A 25,385-nucleotide genomic window follows, 5' to 3' on the forward strand; every position below is an offset into this window, starting at 1 on the left:
GTATTACTACTAAGCGCATCCTAGATGCAGAGCATTGTAATAAGCACTAGGAAAGAGTAAACAGGGGGGAATTAGACAAGGACCCTGTCTCTCGAGAGGCTTACAGTCAATGAACATTATGTAGGTCATAAAGGCCACAATGGAAATCTCCTGTGGCCAGACCGAGTAGAGTTTTGGAGGAAAAGATATGATTTGGGAAGCCACGTGGCTCAGTGGAAAGAGCCCGGGCTTTGGAGTCAGAGGTCATGGGTTTGAATCCCGTCTCCGCCACATGTCTGCTGTGTGACTTTGGGCAAGTCACTTAACTTCTCTGAGCCTCAATTGCCTCATCTGTAAAATGGGGATTGAAAGTGTGAGCCCCACGTGGGACAACCTGATCACCTTGTATCCCCCCAGCGCTTAGAACAGTGCTTTGCACATAGTAAGTGCTTAACAAATGCCATTATTATTATTATTTGGGGATTTTTTTCATTTTCATGACAAGGCTGTGGTAAAATGAACAGACGTAGGGTGGAAATCTGAATTGTCCATATCCCTCTTCTCTTCCTTGTAGACTGTAAGATCATTATTGGTGGGGAACTGGTCTGCTAATTATATTGTATTGTCCTCACCCAAGTGCTTAAATACCCAATACAATTGATTGATTGAGAGGCCAGGAAAGGAGGCTGGATCCGAAAGTGGAAGAAAGGCATGGACATAATGTTTTTTAAGGAATTGTTAAGTGCTTACTGTATGCCAGGCACTGTACTAAACGTTGGGGTAGATACAAGATAATCAGCAATTTTGGGGGAGGATTCTTTGGTATTTGTTTTACTATGTGCCAGTCACTGTACTAAGTGCTGGAGTAGGTAAAAGCTCATCAGGGTTTTTTTTAATATATATATGGTATTTGTTAAGCACTTACTATGTGCCAAGCACTGTTCTAAGCACTGGGGTAGATACACACTAAACAGGTTGGACAGCATAGTCCCTGTCCCACAAGGGGCTCACAGTCTTAATCCCCATTTTGAAAATGAGGGAACTGAGGCACAGAGAAGTGAAGTGATTTGCCCAAGGTCAGACAGCAGGCAAGTGATGGAGCCGGGATTAGAACCCAGGTCCTTCGGACTCCCAGGCCTGGGCTCTATCCACTAGGCCATGCTGCAGTTGGAAAATAGAATCAGGAGTGAAGGGAGGCCTTCAAATTGTATTCCTCGTTTCACTTTCCTGGCTGCAACAGTGTTTGGCTGTACTTCCCAAGCGCTTAGTACAGTGCTCTCCACTCAGTAAGCGCTCAATAAATACGATTGAATGAATGAATGAATACTGAACCTGCCAACTTTATGTGAGGAAGCTTGCCTTCTGGATAGAATATGGGCCTGGAAGCCAGAAGGACCTGGTTCTCATGGTGTCTGCTGTGGGACCTTGGGCAAGTCTCTGGGCCTCAGTTCCCTCATCTGTAAAATGGGGATTTAGTCTGTGAGCCCCACGTGGGATACGGACTGTGTCCAACCTGATTAGCTTGATTAGCTGTCACTTTCTCTGTTTCTACTTCTTTGGTGAGAGCATTTGAATCTGTCCCTTGAGACTAAAATCCGCCAGGAGATTGTAAACTCCCTGAAAGCGGGAAAGTTGTCTTTTGCCTTTGGGGGGCCCGCCCAAGCATTCAGTACAGTGCTGTATGTGCTGTAGATTCTCAATAAATACTATGGATTGATTAAGTTTTGGGGAACAGATACTCAATTTGTGTTTGAGGTACCTAATTCAGTCTCCCCTTCTAGACCGTAAGCTCGTCATGAGCAAGGATCATGTCTACTCTCTCTGTTGTATTGTACATTCGAAGGCGCTTAGTACTGGACTCAGGACTCTGAACATAATAAGGGCTCAGTAAATACCACTGATTGAATTTCCACTTTGGTGGTGGTGGATAAAGGGGATTTTATCCAGCTTCCTGCCCTGGGGATCAAATCGGTAATAGCTATGGCAAGGAGAGGGTGTGTGCTTTACATCTATCTTCTAGTATTTTATTACTTGAAAAAAGTAATCTACTCCACAATTACAAACATTCACTCTGAATTTTTCATTTTGTGCTTTAGGTAGCCAGGGTTGGGGGCTGGTATTTTCTTTCACGTTTTTGTGTTCCGGATTTACCTGTGAGAGAAGGGCTTCTGGTCCTTCAATTACCTTTGTAAAATACCTTGATTCTGCCTATGCTATTTTCCTGTTTTCATAAGAGTTCTGTGAAAGTTTAATACTTCCATTCTGCCTGTTTGAACGTGATGTAATAAGCTAACTTTTTTTTTCAAAAGCAAGTTGGCAGTTAGTGTAAAGCTTGCACAGGGACTGGTTTTTACAGTTTTTGTCCTGAATTTGAGCCAAAACCTTTGGCAGAGGTGAACATTTGCTATTCAGTTTCTGTCACCAGTTTACGCAGCTCCTGAAAGACAAACAAATTGAATAACCCTCTAAATTAGGGTTAGAGTTAGTTCGTCTATCAGTGGTATTTATTGAGGGCTTACTGTGTGCACAGCACTGTAGTATGCAGCATGGCTCAGTGGAAAGAGCCCGGGCTTCGGAGTCAGAGGTCATGGGTCCTAATCCCGGCTCTGCCAATCGTCAGCTGTGTCACTTAACTTCTCTGTGCCTCAGTTACCTCATCTGTAAAATGGGGATTAAGACTGTGAGCCCCCCATGGGACAACCTGATCACCTTGGAACAGTGCTTTGCACATAGTAAGCGCTTAATGAATGCCATTATTATTATTATTATCATCCTTATGGAATCCAGAGGCACGCCACAGGGTTGATGAATCTTTGATGCCTCCTCTGTTTTTTGTCTTTCAGCCAACCCCGCGCCCCCGGGAGACTAATGTTTTCTTTCTCTCTCTCTCTCTCTCTGTCTCTCTCTCTCTCTCTCTCTCTGTCTCTCTCTGTCTCTCTCTCTCTCTGTCTCTCTCTCTCTCTCTCTCTCTCTCTCTCTCTCTCTCTGCATGGTTTTTGGCAGGGAATCTGGCGTATCCCCGTGGACGAGATTGACCGGCCGGGCAGTTTTGCATCTCACATGAACCGCTCCATCGTGCTGCTGCTGAAAGTGCTTGCTCAGCTCAAGGACTATAACACACTCTTGAAAGTGTCGTCTATGCTGCAGAGGACCCCAGACCAGGGAAAGTGAGGCCACCCGACTTCTTGGAGAGTGGGGGCGGAGGGCAAATTGTCCGTCACCTCTGAGGAAAGCTAAGCGGATCCTTAGCTGCGTTCATTCAGCGCTTAGAACAGTGCTTTGCACATAGTAAGCGCTTAATAAATGCCGTCATTATTTATTATTTATTCATTCGTTCATATTTATTGAGCATATACTATGTGCAATGCACTGTAGTAAGCGCTTTGGGAGAGTACAATACAACAGTGTGGCTGAGTGGAAACGGCACAGGCTTGGGAGACAGGAGACCCGGGTTCTAATCCCTGCTCTGCCTCTTGTCTGCTGTATGACCTTAAGTGAGTCATTTCACTTCTCTGGGCTTCGGTTTCCTCATCTGCAGAAAAGAGGCCTCTATCTGTTCTTCCGCCTCCTTAGCCTGTGAGCCCCATGTGAGATAGCGACTGTGTATTCTTCTTCCTCCTAATAATGATGGTAATGATGGGATTAAGTACTTCCTAATCAGTCGCATTTATTGAGTGGTTACTGTGTGTGAAGTACTGTACTAAGCATTTGGGATATTACAATACAACAATAAACACATTCCCTGTCCACAACGAGCTTACAGTCTAGAGGGGGAAATAGGCACTAATAGAAATAAGTAAATTACAGATATGGATGTAAGTTCTGTGGGACTGGGAGGGGGGATGAATAAAGGGACGCAGAAGGGAGTGAAAGAAGAGGAAAGGAGGGCTTAGAGGAGGAGGAGGAGATGTGCCTTCAATAAGGCTCTGAAGGGGGAGAGAGTCATTGTCAGATATGAGGAGGGAAGGCATTCCAGGCCAGAGCTGTCTTCTTTCTAGCCTTCGCCCAGGGAGCCTCAATGTTCAAGGCGGGGACAGCCTCCTCAGCACCCTCACTTAGTCCAGTTCAGGCCATGGGGTGACCATCTTGAGGGGGTAATCCTTTTGTTTTTAAGATGGAAACTCCCCCTTTTATCCTTTAGCCAGACTTGAAGCAACTAGTATTTGCAGTCCACGGTTGGAGGCCTCCCAAGTCAAATAGATTTTCACCAGAAAGAGACAGGCAGAGGCAGTTTGGGGGTTCAGGCGGGGTAGGGCCATCACTACCAGTCTTCTAAGGCCCCAGCAGCTTTTCCTGTCTGTATTAATTACCACACAGGGCCCCTTTTTCCGTAGATTTAATGGCCGGGCTTTGTTGCCGAGGAGAAATTTCCTCTTCCAGTTCTTTCTTTTAAGCGGAATATAATGCGTATTTTCTTCCATTGTGGTAGGGTAGAAAAACTGCATCCTGCTGTAGGGATGCCAGCCTGAAAGCCTGGGCTGGCAGCACTTAGTTCATTTGCTGTTCACATTTTACCATGTGTCAGTTATGGCTCAAGACACCTAACCCGAAAAAGCACGGGCCTGGGAATTGGAGGATCTGGGTTCTAATCCCAGCTCCACCATGTGACTGCTGTGTGATGTTGGGCAAGTCACTTCACTTGTCTGGGCCTCGGTTTCTTCATCTATAAAACAGGGATTAAATTCTACTCTCTCCTACCTAGACTTCGAAACCCATGAGGGACAAGGAACTGTGTCCAAATTGATAAGCTTGTATTTGCCCAAGCACTTACTGTAATCTCATTGTGGGTAGGGAATGCATCTATTATAGTCTTATATTGTACTCTCCCAAGCACTGAGTAAAGTGCTTTTCATACAGTAAGCACTCAATAAATGCCACTGAATGAACGAACTAAGGAGTGAATAATTGCTCTATAAATACCATTGATTGAACGATTGGCACACAGTAAGTGCTTAACAAATACTATTATTGTTATTACTATTACTGTTACTACAGCACTTAGAACACTGTTTGAGACATAGTAAGTGCTTACCGAATGCCATAAATAAATAAATGGTGTCCTCAAAGAGGCTTTAATTTCCCTTTGGATTGATGATTGGATTTGCTTCATGTTGCACTTTGATCAGTAGTACTTACTGAGCACCATCTCTGTGCAAGGGCACTATACTGAGCATTTTGGAGGGTACAAAAGAATTACTATACAAAGATGTCTGCCATCAAGGAGCTTACAGCTTGCTGTGTGCTGCAGAGCACTGTACTAAGCTCTTGGGACTAAGTTGTACTAAGGTCAACTTCTCCTATCTGATCAACTTGTATAATAGTAATAATGGTATTTGTTAAGCACTTACTATGTTCCAGGCACTGTACTAAGCGCTGGGTTGGATACAAGCAAATCGGGTTGTATCTACCCCAGCACTTAGTTCAGTGCCTGGCACATAGTAAGCGCTTAACCGATACCTTTAAAAAAAAAAAAAAAACTTGGTTCTTGCTTGAAGTCCAGCATCAGTCTGATATTGAGCTTCTTTTTCGGGGATCTCTCTCCGTCCCGCTCCAGGAAGTACCTGCGGGATGCAGATCGCCAGGTTCTAGCCCAACGGGCCTACGTCCTCACGGTCAAGGTGCTGGAGGAGACCTTCGACGAGCTGACGGAGGAGGTAAGGGGTGACCGGAGTGACTGCCCCCGCCCCAGGGCTGGCTCCATTCTTCCATTTACCCCATATGTTATTATTATTCCATTTATCCCGTAGGGATATCGCAGCAGCATTGCTTAATGGATAGAGCCTGGGCCCAGAAGTCAGAAGGACTGGGGTTCTAATCCTTCCTCCGCCACTCATCTGCCACTGTGTGACCTTCAGCAAGTCACTGCAATTCTGTGGGCCTCAGTTGCCACATCTGTAAAATGAGGATTTAGACCGTGAGACCCAGTCCGACTCGATTAGTTTGTATCCACCCCAGCGCTTAAAATGGTGACTGGCACATTGTAAGCGCCTAACAAATAGCGTTTTTTAAAAAAAAATCACCTCGAGATTAGCCTTCTAAGTCCTCCCTCGTAGCTCCAGAAACACAGCTCTTTCATCAGCAAAGAGTAGCGGTGTCCAGAAAGGTAGAAGCCAGTTGTTAGAAGAAACTGACTCAATTCTGCAGTGACCTCAGTACAGTTCATTCAATGAAACAGAGTATTCGGCCCTTACTTTTGATTAGCCTCTTTTATTCATCACCCAATAAACTGAGGGAGCCATTTTCTCTAGCCAGCATTGATCTGAGGAGCCCAGTCACATGTGATAAAGAGATTTTCCTGAGTCCATCATATTTATTGAGCGCTTACTGTGTGCAGAGCACTGTTCTAAGCACTTCGGAGAGCAAAACGAGCTTACAGTGTACAGGGGGAGATAGACATTAATATAAATGGAGAAAATTACAGTATATACAGGCTGTGGGGCTGGGAGGGTGGATGAATAAAGGGAGCAAGTCAGGGCAAGAGGCAGAATAGAGTGTGGGGAAGAGGAAAAGAGGTTTTAATCAGGGAAGGCCTCTTGAAGGAGATGGGCCTTCAATAAGGCTTTGAAGGTGGGGGCGGGAGAGTACTGAGGCAAGGTGATGAATGAAAGCTGACTCCCATAGGCGTGGCTTGTTCAGTCCAAGGGTGAAAGTCTCCATAAATCTCAAGCGAAAGGCTAGCCCTACCTTCAACCCTAAAACACCAGGCGAGACACCCCAGCCCCAACCCGACAGCCTGATTCTAACTGGAGTCTTTGCTTTGGGGGGATTGGCTATGGTGGGAGTCCCTGGCCATTTCTAGCCTGGACCCCTTTCTGTCACACTCTCCCAAAAGGGGGTTTTGTCGCTCTTTAATTTACCAACCTTCCCCCTTCCGCACTGAGGGAAGGTCCGGATAAGCAGCCACCTCAGTGGACCATCAGTCGCACGCACAGGTTTGCAGCTACTGGTGTTGGTAACTACTGGTTGGACTTCTCTAGGCTGTGCCCACATTTCCCTACCAGCGGGTCACAAACCAAGACCCGTCTGTGACTTTGTTTTCCACAAACCTAGTGCACCTGTCCCCAGTCAACCGATCTCTGTGGGGTACCTCTCGCCCACATCCTGCCTCTGACCTGGTACGCACTCCTTCCTCAAATCCAACAGACAGTTACTTTACCCACTTTCAAAGCCTTACTGAAGGCACATCTCTTCCAAGAGGCCTTCCCTATCTAAGCCTTAATTACCTCTGCTCCCACTCCCTTCGGGGCCACTCCTGCACTTGGATTTGCTCCCTTTTTTCACCCCTGCCTCAGCTCCACAACCCTTCTGTCCATATCCATAATTTATTTATCTATATTCACATCTGTCTCCCCTTCTGGACAGTAAACTGTTCGTGGGCAGAGAATGTGCCTACCAGCTCTGTTATATTGGACTCTCCCAAGCACTTAGCAAAGTGCCCCTCACAAAGTAGAGCTCAGTAAATACAATTGATTGATCGATCGAGTGAAACAGCCCAGAGGTTTGGTTGCGGCTTCTGTTCTTGCTCCCGAGAGTTTGACAGAATCAGGAGCCAGTTTTTTTCCCTACTTTCAAGAGTACGTTAGGGCTGGAGTAATGGATATTTGCTTGTCCCTGTCCCACGTGGGGCTCACAGTCTTAATCCCCATTTTACAGATGAGGTAACTGAGGCCCAGAAAAATGAAGTGACTTGCCCAAGGCCACACAGCAGACATGTGGCGGAGCCTTGTGGGCAGGGATTGAGTCTACCAACCGTATTTCATAATACAGTGCTTCTCACCCAGTTAGAGCTTAATAAAAACCATTAATTAATTAATTGACTGATCCTTCTAAAATCTGTGGAAGACTCCTGCCTATTTTCCAGATTGCGTGTCAGATTCTTAAGTATTCTCTCTTGGGAGACTCTTAGATATCTATTTTAAAATGAAGTTTAAATTCCCACTTGTTCAGTTTCTGATGAATTGGACACAATCAATCAGCCAATCGTATTTATTGAGTACTTATTGTTTACAGAGCATTGTACTAAGTGCTTGGGAGAGGCCATTATAACAGAATTGGCAGACACATTCCCTACCCGTGAAGAGCTCACAGTCTAGATGGGGAGAGAGACCTTAATATAAATTTAAAAATGACAGGTATATTGATAACTGCTGTGGGGCTGAGGGTGGAGTGAATAAAGGGAGCAAATCAGGGGACATAGGAGGGAGTGGGAAAAGAGGAAATGAGGGTTTAGTCAGGGAAAAAGAGGAACTCTTGTCCTGGTGATTTTGGGGACACAATGGGCTGTGCTTGGGGCCACATAAGTCTTTGCCTTTATCTCTCCAGGATCTGAATTCGACATAACAATAATAATAATATTGGTATTTGTTAAGCGCTTACTATATGCCAGGCACTACACTGTGCACTGGGGTGGATATAAGCAAATCGGGTTGAAGATAGTCCTTGTTCCACATGGTGCTCACAGTCTTAATTCCCATTTGACAGATGAGGTAACTGAAGCACAGAGAAGTTAAGTAATTTGCCCAAGGTCACATAGCAGATACATGGAGGAGGTAGATTAGAACCCAGATCCTTCTGACTCCCAAGCCCGTACTCTATCCAGGAGTCAGAGGTCATGGGTTCTAATCCCGGCTCTGCCACTTGTCAGCTGTGTGACTTTGAGCAAGTCACTTAACTTCTCTTTGCCGCAGTTACCTCATCTGTAAAATGGGGATTAAGACTGTGAGCCCCATGTGGGACAACCTGATTACCTTGTATCCCCCCTGACGCTTAGGACAGTGCTTGGCACATAGTAAGCGCTAAACAAATGCCGTCATTATTATTATCATTATTATTATTATCCAGTAGATCATGCTGCTTCTCATGCTGTATTTAGAACCCAGAAGTAACAGTTCTGTGATCACTGTAACTTAGTGCAGGATTCAGGCTATATGGTTATGGAGTTATTGCCGCAAATAGCAGCAGGACAATTAAGGCTAATGGTAAAACAGATTGGGTGGAATCCAGGCCTCCTTTACATTTTGTTTGCCTACCCCTCTGGTAATGTCTGTCCCCTTCTTACCCTGGTGGATGAGATTCATGTGACTGAAGTCTCAAGACAGACCCCGAAGGAGAAGCAGTGTGGGATAGTGGATAGAGCATGGTCTTGGGAGTCAGAAAGGTGTGGGTTCAAATCCCAGGTCTGCCACTTGTGTGCTCTGTGACCTTAGGCAAGTCATTTCACTCCTCTGTGCCTCAGTTCCTTCATCTGTAAAATGGGGATTAAGACTTTGAGGCCCCACGTGGGACATGGACTGTGTCCAACTTAATTATCTCATATCTATGCCCCCGTTAGTATAGTGCTTGGCAAATAGGAAACTCTTAACAAGTGCCATTAAAAAAAAAAAACCTTCCATATTGTAGTCTCCCAAGAGCTTAGTACAGTGCTTTGCATGCAATAAGCACCAATAAATGCCATCAATTGATTGTTTTCTTTCTTTTTTTTCCCCGAAGGTGTCAGAAGAGCCAAGTCCCAAGCCCAGCGGGCCCCCGGGAGGAAGGATGACCACGGACGTCTCCAACAAAACCAGCGCGGAAGACGGGAAAGAGGTCCTTCCCAGAAAGCCCGCCCTGTCCGATGGAGCGGGGCAGGGAGCCGAGAACGGGGGAAAGGTGGCCACCCAAAGCCACCGGCCCCAGGCCCCGGCTGCAGCGGACCCCGGGGACAAAAGAGACGGCAAGGAGATGAAAGACGTCTCCAGGTCCGGCCCGCCCGAACCCATGGATCTGGACGTCTTCTCCCCCGAGCCGGAAAAGGCCGACTCTTCCCTCAGGCGCTCCGAGGCGGACCGAGGGCAGCCTGGTAGGAATGTCAAGGACAAGGGTCCCGAGAGCCGGACCCAGAGCGCGGAACTGTCCCTGGAGGACCTGACCATCAGCTCCAAACAGCAGCAGCCGCAAGCTAGGGGAGCGGCTCAGGTCGGCCCCACGGAAGAACCCGTCCTGAGGCCGAGCCGGAAGAGGAAGTTGCTGGAGGATACCGAGTCTGGGAAGACCCTGCTCCTCGATGCTTATCGAGTGTGGCAACAGGGTCAGAAGGTTATGGCCTATGATTTAGGCCGGATTGAGAAGATCATGTCTGATACTTACATGCTGATCAAGCAGGTGAGTGTGCTTTTTCCAGGGATGATGATAATACTAATAATTGTGGAACTTGAGGAGCAGCGTGGCTTAGTGGAAAGAGTTTGCGAGTCAGAGGACTTGTATTCTAATCCCAGCTCCGCCACTTGTCTGCTTTGTGACCTTAGGCAAGCCACTTCACTTCTCTGTGCCTCAGTGACCTCATCTGTAAAATGGGGATTAAGACTGTGAGCCCCACGTGGGACAACCTGATTACCTTGTATCTGCCCCAGTGCTTAGAACAGCACCTGGCACATAGTAAGCACTTAACAAATACCAAAATAGTACTTGTTAAACGCTTACTCTGTGCCAAGCACTATTTAAGCAGTGGGGATAAATACAAGTCTGTCAGGTTGGACGCAGTTCCTGTCCCACATGGGGCTCCCACGCTTAATCCGCATTTGACAGATGGGGGAACTGAGGCCCGGGGAAGTGAAGGGACTTGCCCAAGGTCACACAGCAGATACATGGCAGAGCTGGGATTAGAACCCAGGTCCTTCTGATTCCCAGGCCCGGGCTTTATCCACTAAGCCATCATCCCTGACCCATTTTTGGGGCAACTCTTAGTGTGCTGCTCTCAAATCTCGGGTCCGTAATTATTATTACTGCTACTATTGTTTTTATTAAGTCATTGTTAATTATGTCAATTATTTCTCATATTTTTATTCTATTAGTATGATTTTGTAGCAAACGTTGTACTAACCACTGGGGACGGTACAGTATATACAGATGAGATCTGGTCCTCATCCCACTTGGGGCTAACTGAGAAAGAGGGAGCATGGGGATTGAACCCCCATTTTACATTCATTCAGTCGTATTTATTGAGCGCTTACAATAAGAATAACAATAATGGTATTTGTTAAGGGCTTACTATGTGCAAAGCACTGTTCTAAGCACTGGGGAGGTTACAAGGTGATCAGGTTTTCCCATTTGGGGCTCACAGCTTTAATCCCCATTTTACAGATGAGGTAACTGAGGCCCAGAGAAGTTAAGTGACATGCCCAAAGTCACACAGCTGACATTTGGCGGAGCTGGGATCTGAACCCATGCCCTCTGACTCCAAAGCCCGGGCTCTTTCCACTGAGCCACGGTACTGTGTGCAGAGCACTGTGCTAAGCGCTTGGGAAGTACAAGTTGGCAACATATAGAGACGGTCCCTACCCAACAACAGGCTCACAGTCTAGAAGGGGAGACAGACAACAAAACAAAACATGTGGACAAGTGTCAAGTCGTCAGAACAAATAGAATTAAAGCAGCTAATCAACCAGTCAGTCAATGGCCTTTACTGAGCACTTAGTACGGTGCTAAGCGCTTGGGAGAGTCCAACAGAAAAGAGTGGATAGAACCATTCCCTGCCCACATTGGGCTTACCCACCTACCAGGAAGTAAAGTGACTGTTGAGTCTGAGGTCTGGGGGCGGCACACCCCATCCCGGCCACCCACCGCTCTTTTTTGGGTAGAATCCGTTACAGGGTCACTTTGCGGTCCAAAGGAAAAGCCGCAGCGGACCGTGATGGCCCGGAAGGGCGTGGGGTCGGCGGCCAAGTACTGAGGTGTCTGTAACTTTGTGTCTCCGCTCAGGTGGACGAGGAAGCCGCTCTGGAGCAGGCAGTCAAGTTCTGCCAGGTGCACCTCGGCGCTTCAGCCCAGAGACAGGTAACGACATCTTCCTTCCGTCTTCCCCGCTGGCAGCGCTCAGCCCTAACCTGGCTCGGTCGGGGTGAGACTCTTCCGTCTTCACGGCGGCGACTTCAGTTCTGCCTTCCGTCCCCTGAGAGGGACCGGGCAGCCATCCTGTGGTGTTTTTTTGAGGGGACAGGTGGAGTGCCATCAGAAGAAGCTATGTGGTTTTTGGTTTTTCTTAATGGTATTTGTCTTACTATGTGCCGGGCACTGTTCTAAGCGCTGGGCTGGATACAAGCCAGTCGCGTTGGACACGGTCCACCTCCCACGTAGGGACACGGGTCAGGGGCAACAGCTTGGTTGGGAGTCCAGCATCTCAAAGGCTATGTGTGAATGGTAATAATAATAATAATTATGGTATTTGTTGAGCACTTACTATGTTCCAGACACTGTTCTAAGTGCTGGGCTGGATACAAGCTAATCACATTGGACACAGTCAGTGTCCCACATGAGGTTCACAGTCTTCATCCCCATTATACAAATGAGGGAACTGAAGCATGGAGAAGTGAAGTGACCTACCCAGGGTCACACAGCAGACAAGGGGTGGAGCCAGGATTAGAAGCCAGGTCCTCCTTACTCCCAGACCCATGTAAGCCACATTTCAATTTTGAGTCGAGCACTAGGTTTGGACATTAGGGTTAGCGTCCAGTTGAGGGGGCCCTGGGTCCTGCTCTTATTACCTGGGCTTGGATCCCAAATTTAATCAATTAATTAAATTAATTAATTGATGATGGTATTTGTTAAGCACTTACTATGTGCCAAGCACTGTTCTAAGCACTGGGGTAGATACAAGGTAAACAGGTTGCTTCACATGGGGCTCACAGTCTTAATCCCCATTTTACAGATGAGGGAACTGAGGCACAGAGAAGTGAAGTGACTTGCCCAAGGTCACACAGCAGGCAAGTGGCAGAGTCGGGATTAGAACCCACACCTCCTGACTCCCAAGCCCGGGCTCTTTCCACTAAGCCACGCTGCTTCTCTAAACCTACTGCTGACACATGCAGTGATGGGGAGCCTGATCCTCTCTCTAGGCCTCTGCGCCTCACCTGAATCTGATGGAGGAAGACAGGGAAATCAGTCAATGGCACTTATTGAACGCTTACTCTGGGCAGAGCACTATACTGAGTGCTTGAAAGAGCACAATACAACAGAGTTTGGCATACAGCGAGCTGGGAGGAAAAGGGAAATGGAAAGATGGTTAAGAATAAATTAGAGCCTAAATGGTAGAATCTGTAAGTCAGTCAGTTGTATTTATTGAGCCGTTACTGTGTGCAGAGCACTGAACTAAGCACTTGGGAGAGTACAATATAACACTAACCAGACATAGTCCCTGTCCACAGTGAGCTTACAGTCTAGAGGGGGAAGCAGACATTAATATAAATAAATGTTACGGATATGTACATAAGTGCTGTGTGGCTGGGAGTAGGGATGAATAAAGGGAGCAAGTCAGGGCGATGCAGAAGGGACTGGGAGAGGAGGAAAAGAGGGCTTAGTTATGGAAGACCTCTTGGAAGAGATGGGCTTTGGAGAGGGGGAGAGTAATTGTCGGTTATGAGGGAGGGCATTCCAGGCCAGAGGCAGGATGTGGGAAGAAGGCTGCTGGTGAGATAGATGAGATCCAGGTAGAGTGAAATGTTTAGCATTAGAGGAGCAAAGTGTGTGGGCTGGGGTGTATTAGGAAAGTAGCGAGTTGAGGTAGGAGGGGGCGAGGTTAACGAGTGCTTTAAAGACAATGGTGAGGAGTTTTTGTTTGACACGGAGGTGGATGGGCAACCTCTGGAGTTTCTTGAGGAGTGGGGAAACATGGCCTGAACGTGTTTTTAATAAAGTGATCTGGGCAGCAGAGCGAAGTACGTCGAGCTAGACATAAGTCCTCCAAAAGTGTCAATTTCCTGAGGTGGAAGTTGGGAGAGAAGAATGAACTGGGGGAGGCATCCTGGAGCAGAGAGGATTTGAGAAAGGCTTTGAGGTTGGAGCTTGCGGTCAGGCAGGCTTGGAGGGGGAGGGATTCCCAGGCCGGAGTGTAGGGATTTGGGCAGAGGGCCGGAAGTGGGAAGGATGGGGGAAAGGATCAGAGAGACGGTTTCCTTGGGAGGAGCGAGAAGACAGCACCGGGTTCTCCAGGGACCACCAAGCTCGAGCCATTGGGAACGAAGAGTCCTGACTCATCTGTTAACAGTCAGGCACCCAGGTGGAATCAGCCCATCTTTATTCGCTATTGATTGCCCGCTGTGAGCAAGTGATTGTGCTGGATGTGGTGGCAATTATAAAGGACGGAAAAATCATTAGTTTCTAGACTGTTCGCTCTGCCTTTTCAGTCCTGGGATCAGCCGGCACAAGTCTCCTCTTCCAAAGGCGCCTTGTGTTTTACACACCCAAGTTGCCGTGTGATGTCCGAGGGAAAATGCGTAGTGTCCATCCAGTAAGAAAAGGGAAGAAAAAGTGGTGTTTTCTAATGGTATTTGTTAAGTGCTTACTGTACCAGGCACTGTACTAAGCGCTGGGGTAGATACAATCAATCAATCAGTCAATCAATCGTATTTATTGAGCGCTTACTGTGTGCAGAGCACTGTACTAAGCGCTTGGGAAGTACAAGTTGGCAACATATAGAGACAGTCCCTACCCAACAGTGGGCTCACAGTCTAGAAGGGGGAGAAAAACTTTATGTCAGCACTCTTAGGTGATCTACTCTAGACCCTCCTGGGTATTTACAATCTTTTTTTAACTCTCATACCAGAGAGGGGATTAGAACCTAGGCCTCCAGCCTTTCAAGGCTGTTACTTTCCCTCTGAGCCACCACAAGAAAATTGGGTTAGACACAGTCTGTGTCCCACAGTCTTAATCCCCATTTTACAGGTGAGGTAACAGAGGCCCAGAGAAGTGAAGTCCCACAGCGGACATATGGCAGAGCCAGGATTAGATCCCAGGCCCTTCGACTCCCAGTAATCCTTGCTGCTTCTCTGATGGAGATTTTCCAGTCTCTCCTTTTATCCCCAAATCATCAAAAGGCGAGTGAGGCAACCTAGTTTCTCTCCAGTGTGGGTAACCTGGTCTCTGTATATATGTATATACATATATATGTATATATGTATGTTTGTACATATTTATTACTCTATTTATTTATTTTATTTGTACATATTTATTCTATTTATTTTATTTTGTTAATATGTTGTATTTTTGTCTGTCTCCCCCTTCTAGACTGTGAGCCCGCTGTTGGGTAGGGACAACTTGTTGCCAACTTGTACTTCCCAAGCACTTAGTACAGTGCTCTGCACACAGTAAGCGCTCAATAAATACAGTTGAATGAATGGTGGCTGGGACGGTGTCTTGATTGGGCTGAAACTGGGAAGATGTTTTGTTCATTCATTCATTCAGTCGGATTTATTGAGTGCTTACTGTGTGCAAAAAGTACAGGGTTCCGGCTTTGATTCTCATAGTTTGACAGTTTCTTTTTTAGAGCTTACTTGACTTCCACAAAGTCCTTGGGGAATTGGAGTCTGTCTGTCATGCAGGGAAGTGGGAGTCAGGCCAACTAAAACATTGCTCTCAGCCAATCAGTAAACCAGTGGATGGTATCTATTGAGTGCTAATTGCGTGCTGAGCGCTGTACTGAGTGTTTGGAAGACTGCAGAACAGTAGGTAAATAGAATCCCTGCCCTCAAGGAACTTATGGAGCTATGGTGCTCACCTTGGAGAAGTTTTGGATCCAATTGCTTGTTCTCTCCATTAGTTTTCCCTCGGGAGGACCCTGGCCTCCAGATTAGGAACTGGAGGTCCAGCAATCGATCAATCAGTCGTATGTATTGAGTGCTTTATCTGTTTATTAAGTGCTTACTTTGTACTATGTACTTGTATGCTTACTGTGCTTACTTAGGAAAGGCCTCTTGGAGGAGATGTGCCTTCTGTAAGGCTCTGAAGGTGGGGCGAGTCATTGTCTGGTGGATATGAGGAGGGAGTGCACTCCAGGCCAGAGGTGGGAAGTAGGCGACAGTTCATGGCGAGCTAGATGAGATGGTAATTGAAGTACTTACGGGCCAGCTGGATCAGCTCGACTTGGTCAGACATCCTCCCCATCCCTGATTTGATCCAAAGTCATTAAAGAGTTTAAGGTCCGGCCTGCCAGAGTTTGGGCACGAGGTAGGCATATTTAGTGGAAAATGACTCCTTCAATGGCCTCTTTTTGGTTCTGGCAACCCCTGTGGGCCAGTGGATCTTACCCCCGCAGCTGAAGGGACAGCAGAAGCATTCAGCGGGTACGAGAAGAGCTTTTAAATGGCCGCCTAGCTCTCTGCCTCTGGGCTGGCATGGCTCATTTCCCCAGGCCTGGGTCCAGCGGGACCTTTGAGTTAGCCCTCGCCTTAAGCAGAGTTCCAGGAAAAAAGCATATTCCGTTTATTCACTTGTTCCCAGAAAGTAATTCTCCTCCATCATTGAGTTATTCATCTCCGGGTTGCGTTGCGGTTCACGTCCCCCGTACACGTCGATTTTGCTGGGACCCAAGTGAATGCAACTTAGACTCAGCCTTTCTGGAAACGGCCTTGAGAGTCATCTGGTGGTGTCACACAGAACCAGTGTGGTCTAGTGGGAAGAGCTTGGGCATGGGAGTCAGAATCAGTCAGTCAGTCAATTGTATTTATTGAGCGCTTACTGTGTGCAGAGCACTTTACTAAGTGCTTGGGAGAGAGCAGTAAAACAATATACCAGACACATTCCCTGCCAACATTGAGCTTACTTACAGTCTAGAGGGGGAGGCAGACATTAATATAAATAAATAAAAGTACAGCTATGGACATAAGTGCTGTGGGGCTCGGGGTGGGGGCGATGAATAAAGGGAGCAAGTCTGGGTGACGAAGAAAGGAGTGGAAGAAATGGAAAGGAGAACTTAGGGAAGGTCTGTTGGAGGACATGTGCCTTCAGTAGGGCTTTGAAGAGGGGAGAGTAATTGTCTGTCGGATATGAGGAGCGAATGCATTCCGAGACACGAGGGCAGGACGTGAGCAAGAGGTTAGTGGCAAGATAGATGAGCTCGAGGTACAGGGAGAAGGTTAGTATTAGAGGAGCAAAGTGGGCAGGCTGGGTTGTAGGAGAGTAGTGAGGTGAGGTAGGAGAGGGCAAGGGGGTTGAGTACTTTAAAGCCAACGGTAAGTAGTTTCTGTTTGTTGCGGAGTTGGACGGGCAACCACTGGAGTTTCTTGAGGAGCAGGGAAACGTGGACTGAATTTTTTCATGGAAAAATTATCTGGGCCACAGAGCGAAGTATGGACTGAAGTGGGGAGAGACAGAGGGTAGGGAGATGAACAAAAAGGCTGCTATAGGAATCAAGGCGGGAGAGGATAAGTGCTTGAATTAACATGGTAGCGGTTGGAGAGGAAAGTCAGATTTTTGCAATGTTGTGAAGTTGAATGGGAAAACAGGGAATAAGACCTGGGAGCCTTTTGTGGGACAGGGACTGTGTCCAACCTGATTATCTTGTACCTACCTCAGTGCTTAATAATATTGATGGCATTTATTGAGCGCTTACTATGTGCAAAGCACTGTTCTAAGCGCTTAATACGGTGTCTGGTGCATAGTTAGCGCATAGCAGATACCTTAGCACTCAATAAATATGATTAAATAAATGAATGAACAGATACGATTAAAAGAAAAGAACAAAAAATCCCAAGGCACCACTGCTTCCACCTGGCCTGGGCCTCACTCCATTGGCTGAACATAGAACCCCCTGCAGCAGAACCACCTTTTCCATTTGAGCTCGGAGGTGAACCTGGGTTCATTACTGGGAAGGGGTGCTCCCAGAGGAGGAAGGCTAGGAGAAGAGGAGAGGCACAGCACCACGTGGATCAGGGAAACAGACACACCAGAGGATTTGCAGGACAGAGAGGAGGAAACTCTGCTCGGGGAGATACACGGGGAAGGCTGTGGGACTCGGCAAGCAGTCCATTGGCCGCTCGGGGTTGGGTGGGCCTCCCTCTCCCCACTGAGGCCTAGACGAGGGAACCGGCCAGCCCCTGTAACTCCGACCTGGCTACCACACTCGGCCAGTTCTGGTTTTTCAGCGAGGGGAGGGTGGGACTTTCAGCCCCACCCACTCTGTTCCAACTCCCTCCGTCGCCCAAGGAGTTGGTGTCACCCGGCTCTGCCCCTCCTTCCATCTTAGGACTTCTTGAGCTTGGATGGGTGGCTGAGGGGAAGGTGATCACAGGGAGGCCCTGCATCCACTCTTCAGCAATCGTACCACCATCGCACCTCCTCGGGGCCCGCTCCCAGCGCTGACACGTGCCCAGTGTGTTCAGTCATTCCCAGTCATCCCCGGGCTACTTGGACTACAAGCATGGCAGCAGTGGCAGTGTGAATGCCCTCCCACATAGAGCCTCATTCTTCATGTCTGAGATTGCCTGGGGCTGACACAAAATCTGCCCCCTACAAAGATGGTTGTGTCAGAGGAATATCAAGAGTTTGATGACCCGGTAGCTCCCCTCCCCTCTCCCTCAACCCAGCTTCATCTCCTGCTGCTAGACCCATGTAGAGCTTTTACATTCAATCACGTTCTGCATTCAAGGATTGGTGTTGGATTCCCACAACGTACAGGGAGCTGTGTAACTTGGCTTGAATTTTTTTTTTTATGGTATTAAGTGCTTACTTTGTGCCAGGCACTGTACTAAGCACTGGGGTAGATACAAGCTAACCGGATTGGACACAATCCCTGTTTCACAAGGGGCTTGTAGTTTTAACCCCCATTTTACGGATGAGGACACTGCAGCCCAGAGAAGTGAAGCGACTTGCCCAAATTCACACAGCAGACAAGTGACAGAACTGAATTAGAACCCAGGTCCTCTGACTCCCGGGCTGGGCTCGGGCCAGCCTACTTCTCTTGCTTTTTTTTTTTTTTAATTTGGAAAATACAAGCGATAGCTTCCACTGTTTACAATTATTCACACATTTACGAATGTAAAGTGAAACACCAGAAATATATTCTGCAGGTGGCTTGCATTTGGAAATCCAAGCCCGTCTCCCCTGTGAGAATGTTATTTAAATTTCTCGTCTGTTTCCTTTTGGAAAGCATATCTCTCTCTCTCTCTTTCTCCATGCCCAGTTCCAAATCCTCCCCTCCCACAGCCTCCATCCGCCATTTCTTTCTCAGCTTGTCTTTTCAGTTATTTCATTGCCCATTTAGACGTTGTCCATACTGATCTCCCTCCCTTGCTGCCAAATCCCTGGGGCTACTAGTCATAGGTTATGGAGCTCAGCTACCACTGCCCTGGAAATTCTTGGGGCACCGTCCCTCTGTAAACTGGATCAGTGTCCGCATTTACAGCTTGATGTGTGGCGCCTTCTGGAAGTGGGAGGAATTTCTCCAGTTTCCTAGAATCCTTGGCTGATTGGACATTTCCATAAAAAAAAAAAATGACCTATTTTTTTCTCGTGGTCCCGACTGGCCTGATATGAGTCATCCCCACTGTATTCCTTATGGCACTGTGCGTTGGAGGGTAGAACGGGTTCTGGCATGCCAGCCCAAGTGGCTCACTTTCAACTGTGTCCTAGGCTCCAAAAAATGTGTGTGTGTGTGTGGCAGGGCGGTGGGGGGGAACGACAAGCAATTTCCGTTTTGTTTTGGATTTTTGTCATAAATGTGGACATAGAAATTGGAAATCTCCCCACTTCTCTCATGGGGGTGGACTGTGATGAGCCTCGGCTGATAGGGCTGCCCTGACCCTCGAATAAGGCAGAGACCCCCCTCCCCTACCTCCATCCCACCCCCGCATCCCCGCCAATCTGGGAAGTATCCTGCAGGCTTAGGGCACAGAGCCAAAGTCAGAGCGGTGGCTTGGCCTAGTGGAAAAAGCCAGAGCCTGCGAGTTAGAGGACCTGGGTTCTTATCCTGGCTCTGCCACTTCTGTGCTGTGATCTTGGATGAGTCACTTCATTTATCAACCTCAGTTTCTTCATCTGTAGAATGGGGATTCAATCATTCAGTGGTATTTATTGAGCGCTTACTGTGTGCCAAGGACTGTACTAAGTGCTTGGAAAGTACAATTCGGCAACATATAGAGACAGCCCCTACCCAGCAGTGGGCTCACAGTGAAATCCTACTTCCTCTTACCTAGGCTGTGAACCCCATGTGGGACAGGGATTGTGTCCAATCTGATTATCTTGTAATAACAATAATAACAACAACAATAATTGTGACATTTGTTAAGTGCTTACCATGTGCCAAATACTGTACTAAGCCCTGAGGTGGATACAAGCAAATTGGGGTGGACACAGTCCCTGCTCAACATGAGGCTCACAGTCTTCATCCCCATTTTACAGATGAGTTAACCGAGTTTCAGAGAAGTGAAGTGACTTGCCCAAGGCCACACAGCAGACAAGTGGCGGAGTCCTGCAGACTCCCAAGTCCGTGCTATATCCCCGAGGCCTTGCTGCTCTTGTATCTACCAGAGAACTTAGTGCAGTGCTTGCCACGTGGTAAGCGCTTCAGAAAACCACCTCCTCCACGTGACTGTCAGCTTGTTGTGCACAGGGACCATGCCTCCCAACTCTGTCATGTTGTCCTCTCCCAAGTGCCTAGTACAGAGCCCTTAATCTTGATTGAGACGGCCCCGAAATGAGTCGAGATTCCGTTTCCCCAGCTCAGCCTCGGGGTTTCCTGCTGGGATTTGCTGGTAACGATTGTGCAGAGATGCTAACCTACAGCATCTTGTCATCCCACAGAGGGCTGAAGCTGAGAGCCCTCCTCTCCCCACCCTCCCCAGAGTCAGAGGTCAGCTGAGATCCGGCAGCCGGCCCCACAAGGACACGGAGTCAGCATGCCGTGGTTTAAGCAGTGGTGATCGGGGTGGGTGATGTGGCATGTCCTGTAGGAAGGCAGTGGGACTGGAGCAGAGGATGGATAGAGAAGATGGATGTAATAACAATAATAGTAATAATAATCATGGTATTCAAGTGCTTACTATGTGCCAGGCACTGTATTAAGCATTGGGGTAGATTCAAGGTAATTAATAATAATAATTGTGGTATTTATGAAGCACTTACTTGGTGCCAGGCACTGTACTAAGCATGGGGTGGATCGGATTGGACACTATCCCTGTCCCAACAGGGTCTTATAGTCTCAATCCCCGTTTTACAGGAACTGAGACACAGAGAAGCGAAGTGACTTACCCCAGGACACACAGCAGACAAGCGACAAAACCGGGATTAGAACCAGTTTCCTTCTGATTCCCAGGCCTCTGCTCTATCCACTATGAAATGTGTCTGCTACTAAGACTTAATCGGGGAAGGCCTCTTGGAGAACGTGACAATAATGCTTTGAAGGTGGAGAGAGTGATGGTCTGATGTGTGGAGGGGGAGGGAGTCCCAGGCTAGGGAGAGAACGTGGGAAAGGGGTCGGCGGTGAGATAGACGAGATGAGGGCACAGTGAGTAAGCTGGCTCTAGAGGAGCGGCATGTGCGGTCTGCCCTATAGTTAAGAGATTAGTGAAGTGAGGTAGGATGGGGCGAGCTGATTGAGGGTTTTAAAGCCGATGGTAAGACATTTCTGTTCGGTGCGGAGGTGGTTTGTCAGCCATTGGAGGTTCTTGAGGAGTGGGGAGACATGGACTGAACGTTTTTGTTGATAAGTGCAGCAGAGTGTTGTATGGACTGGAGTGGGGAGAGACAGGAGGCTGGGAGGAGGCAGTTTCAGTATTCTACAAAGGATGCTTGGATTGACGTGGTGGCAGTTTGGATGGAGAGGAAAGGGTGGATTTTAGCAATGTGGTGAAGGTAGAACCAACAGGATTTGGCGACAGATTGAATATTTGGGTGGGATGAGATGAGTCAAGCACAATGCCAAGGTTATGGCTTGTGAGGCAGAGAGGATAGTAGTGTTGTCTACAGTGATGGAAAAGACTGGGGAGGGCAGGGTTTGGGTGGGAAGATAAGGAGATAAGTTTTGGGCTCCCCTGGGTACAATGCACTGTACTTAAGTGCTTGGGAAAGACAAAACAGAAAAGTGATACTATCCCTGCCCAAGAAGAGCATATGCTTTAGCAGGGGAGACAGACAAAAGAATATTCATTCATTCATACAATCGTATTTATTGAGCGCTTACTGTGTGCAGAGCACTGTACTAAGCACTTGGAAAGTACAATTCAGCAATAAAGAGAGACAATCCCTGCCCATGCTGGGCTTCAGTGTAGAAGTGGGGAGACAGACATCAAAACGAGTAAACAGGCACCAATATAAATAAAGAGAATTATAGGTATATACACAGCAAAACAAGTAAACGGGCATCGATGTAAATAAATACAATTATAGATATGTACACATATGCACAAGTGCTGTGGGTCGAGGCGACGCGGAGGGGAGAATATTTACAAATATAGTAACCTAAGTGATTTAAGATGTCAGCAGGACATCCAAGTAGATATGTGTTGAAGGCAGGAGGAAATGTGAAATTGCAGGGAGTGAGAGAGGTCAGGGCTGGAGATGTAGATTTGTAAATCGTCTGTGAAGAGACGGTAATTGAAACCATGGGAGCTAATGAGTTCTCCAAGGGAGTGGGTGTAGAGGGAGAATAGAAGGAGACCCAGAACTGAACCTCGAGGGACCACGTACTGTCAGGGGGTGGGACGCAGAGGAGGAGCCAGCAAAAGAGACTGAGAAGGAGCATTCAGAGATATAGGAGAGCCAAGAGAGGACAGGATCCGTGAAACCAAGGTTGGATAAAATTTCAAGCAGAAGGGGGTGGTCTGCGGTGTCAGAGGTGACTGAGAGGATTAGGATGGAGTAGAGGCCGTCATATTTGGGGAGAAGAAGGCATTTGGTTACCTTAAAGAGAGCTGTTTCTGTGGAGCAAAGTGGGCGGAAGCCAAATCGGAGGGAATCTAGGAGAGAATTGGAGGAGAGGAACTGTAGGCAGCAGGCGTAGACAACTCTCTCAAGAGGCCAGTACTCTTTCCCTTCATCTGCTTTTGCACTTTATCACATCCATCCTGAGTAATCTGTCTCTTCAGTCGTTCATTCAGTCACTTATTTGTAAATGTTGTTTTGTCTGTCCCCCCTGTTAAAGTATATGCTCTTCCTGGGCAGGAATAGTATCACTTTTCTGTTTTGTCTTTCCCAAGCACTTAGTAAAGTGCATCGTCCCCAGGGGGTGCCCAATAAATACTATAAATAAAAACTGAGACCCAAAGAAATTAAGTTCCTTGCTTGGGGTCACACAGCAGACAGGTAGCAGAGCCAGGATTAGAACCCAGGTCATCTGACTGGTGGTAGTAGGAGCAGGAGGAGTATTATTAATACTCCATCTCCTCCTGCTACTGTTAGTACCACCAGAGGGCTATGTGCTAAGCACTGTATAAAACACTGGGCTAGATCAGGATAATCATTTTGGACACAACCTGTGTTCCGTATGGGGCTCCTATTCTAAGAGGGAGGGAGAACAGGGATCTAATCCCAATTTTACAGGTGAGGAAACTGATTTGCCCCAGATCACATAGACAGAAGGCAAGAGGCAAAACCAGAATTAGAATCTAGGTCTAGGTTCTAGGCCCCACTGCCTCCAAGAAAGAAGTCTACTGTATAATAAAATGTGTAGCAGAAGGGGGAAAAAGACAAAATGCTCCACTCTGCTTGTGAAAATGGATCTTTGCCCTTAGCTCACTGGCACATAGTAAGTGCTTAACAAATACCATAATCAGTTAATTTATAGTGGGACCAGACACTTGTCCCTGTTTTCTGTCCTAAATCAGTGGCCTGTAATTGTCCCCTGCAGAGCAGTCAGCCAAATGGTATTTTTCATGACTCTTTGTGGTGGTTCTGGTTTTGAGGGCCAAAACATGCTTCTCGGGTGGTTACCTGCGGTGCTGTTTTGAAGATGAACGATAGCACTTAGAAATTTGAGTTAAGGATCCTGCCCAGTCCCAGGATTCAGTTCCTTGGATCCTTAGCTCCCAAATGGGTTCCAGTCTTCCTACAAGACGTCGCCTGCTTAGTGAGGCGGGAGCTCAGCTCAAACAAGAGCTTCTGGGCACAGTGCCAGCCCACCTAAAAACCTCTCTTCAAAATACCTAAACTAAAATAATTATAATAACTGTGGTATTTGTTAAGCAATTACTCTGTGCCAGGCACTGTTCTAAGTGCTGGAGTGGATACAAGCAAATCAGGTTGGAGACACTCTCTGTCCATGTGGGGCTCACAGTCTCAATCCCCGTTTTGCAGATGAGGGAACTGAGGCCCAGAGAAATGAAGTTACTTGCCCAAGGTCACACAGCAGACAAGTGGCGGAGCCGGGATTAGAACCCACGACCCTCTGACTCCTAGGCCCGTGCTCCATCCACTATGCCAAGCTGCTTCCCCAAAGTGGAGATAATCCACCTCTAGGAACTTTTGTGCTCAGGGCTGTGATTCCAAAGAGGTGGAAGAAAAAGGACTAGGAAATATGAATTTCCGGTGCTACCATAAGCATTTGGTGCCCAGGCTCCATTGACTCCGGCTGGGATTGGAATTTAGTCAGTTTCTCTTGTTCTATCTATAGAAGTTTTTTCCTGGAACCTCATATGGTCTGGTACTGGGTGGTTTTTGTTTTTTCCCCTTTCTGTAGCTCGCCTCAAGGTTCTAGAAAAACACATTTCTCCAAAGCACTCAGCCTTTGTCAATATTCATCAGTCGGCAGCATTTATTGAGAACTTACTGAATGGTTTTGAGAAGCAGCATGGCTTAGTGGAAGGAGCCCGGGCCTGGAGTCAGACGACCTGGGTTCTAATCCTGGCTGTGCCTGTTGTTTGCTGTGTGATCTTGGGCAAGTCACCTAACTTATCTGTTCCTCAGTTTCATCAACTATAAAGTGGGGATTAAATACCTGTTCTTCCCATGTGGGACAGGGACTGCGTCCACCTTGATTAAGAACAGGGCTTGGCACATAGTAAGCACTTAACAGTAAATAATAATAATAAAATATTAAGAATAGTGATAAGTGCAGCATTAAGTTGTTGAGAGAGTACAGCAGAAGCAAGACACAGTCCTTGCTCTCAAGCAGTGTACATTCTAAAGGAGACTAAAATGATTTAGACATCGTGAAAGCAGGAAGAAGAAACAAAAGCCTCAGCAGAAAGTAGAATAACTAGAAATGGCTGAATCAGTGATAGAATAGATAAATAAATAAACATGAAAATCTGCATATATACCATAAGTGCAGAAGCTAGGACTACTGCTTAACTTTCCTAGTAATTCTAGGTCAATGAAACAATTGAGTAAATTCAGTTTGTCTCATGATTTCTTAAATTAGTAAGTCAAGCCACCACACTGCCACAGAGTTTGGGCGATGTAGGAAAAAAGTGAATTGTCAGAACACTTTCTAGGGAAATAAAGAACTCTGGGAACTTTGGTGGATCAAAACCAAAGTGTTAATTCCCCATGTCTTTATATAGCTTAGTAGTAATGGCACGGATAAAATGCTTGTTAGGTGTGTTAAGGGCTGAGATCAGACACAGTCCTTGACCCACGCGGGGATCACTGTCTGTCTTATCCCCCTTACACAAATGAGGAAACTGAGGCCCTGAGAGGTTCAGTTACTTGGCCAAGGTCATACA

The 25,385-nt window shown here is 47.2% G+C and overlaps 1 protein-coding gene across 1 annotated transcript in view; it reads left to right on the forward strand.

Moving 5' to 3' along the window:
• The window catches only part of CABIN1 (calcineurin binding protein 1), a 192,802-nt gene that overhangs the window by 139,593 nt on the left and 27,824 nt on the right, over positions 1-25,385 (forward strand). The window contains exons 29-32 of the mRNA XM_038762494.1: positions 2,983-3,146; positions 5,534-5,633; positions 9,469-10,119; positions 11,716-11,790. Coding sequence (XP_038618422.1) covers positions 2,983-3,146; positions 5,534-5,633; positions 9,469-10,119; positions 11,716-11,790 — 990 coding nt within the window. The remainder of the gene's footprint in view (positions 1-2,982; positions 3,147-5,533; positions 5,634-9,468; positions 10,120-11,715; positions 11,791-25,385) is intronic.

The sequence above is a fragment of the Tachyglossus aculeatus genome, chromosome 21 (assembly GCF_015852505.1).
Source record: "Tachyglossus aculeatus isolate mTacAcu1 chromosome 21, mTacAcu1.pri, whole genome shotgun sequence".
Classification (NCBI taxonomy): Eukaryota; Metazoa; Chordata; class Mammalia; order Monotremata; family Tachyglossidae; genus Tachyglossus; species Tachyglossus aculeatus.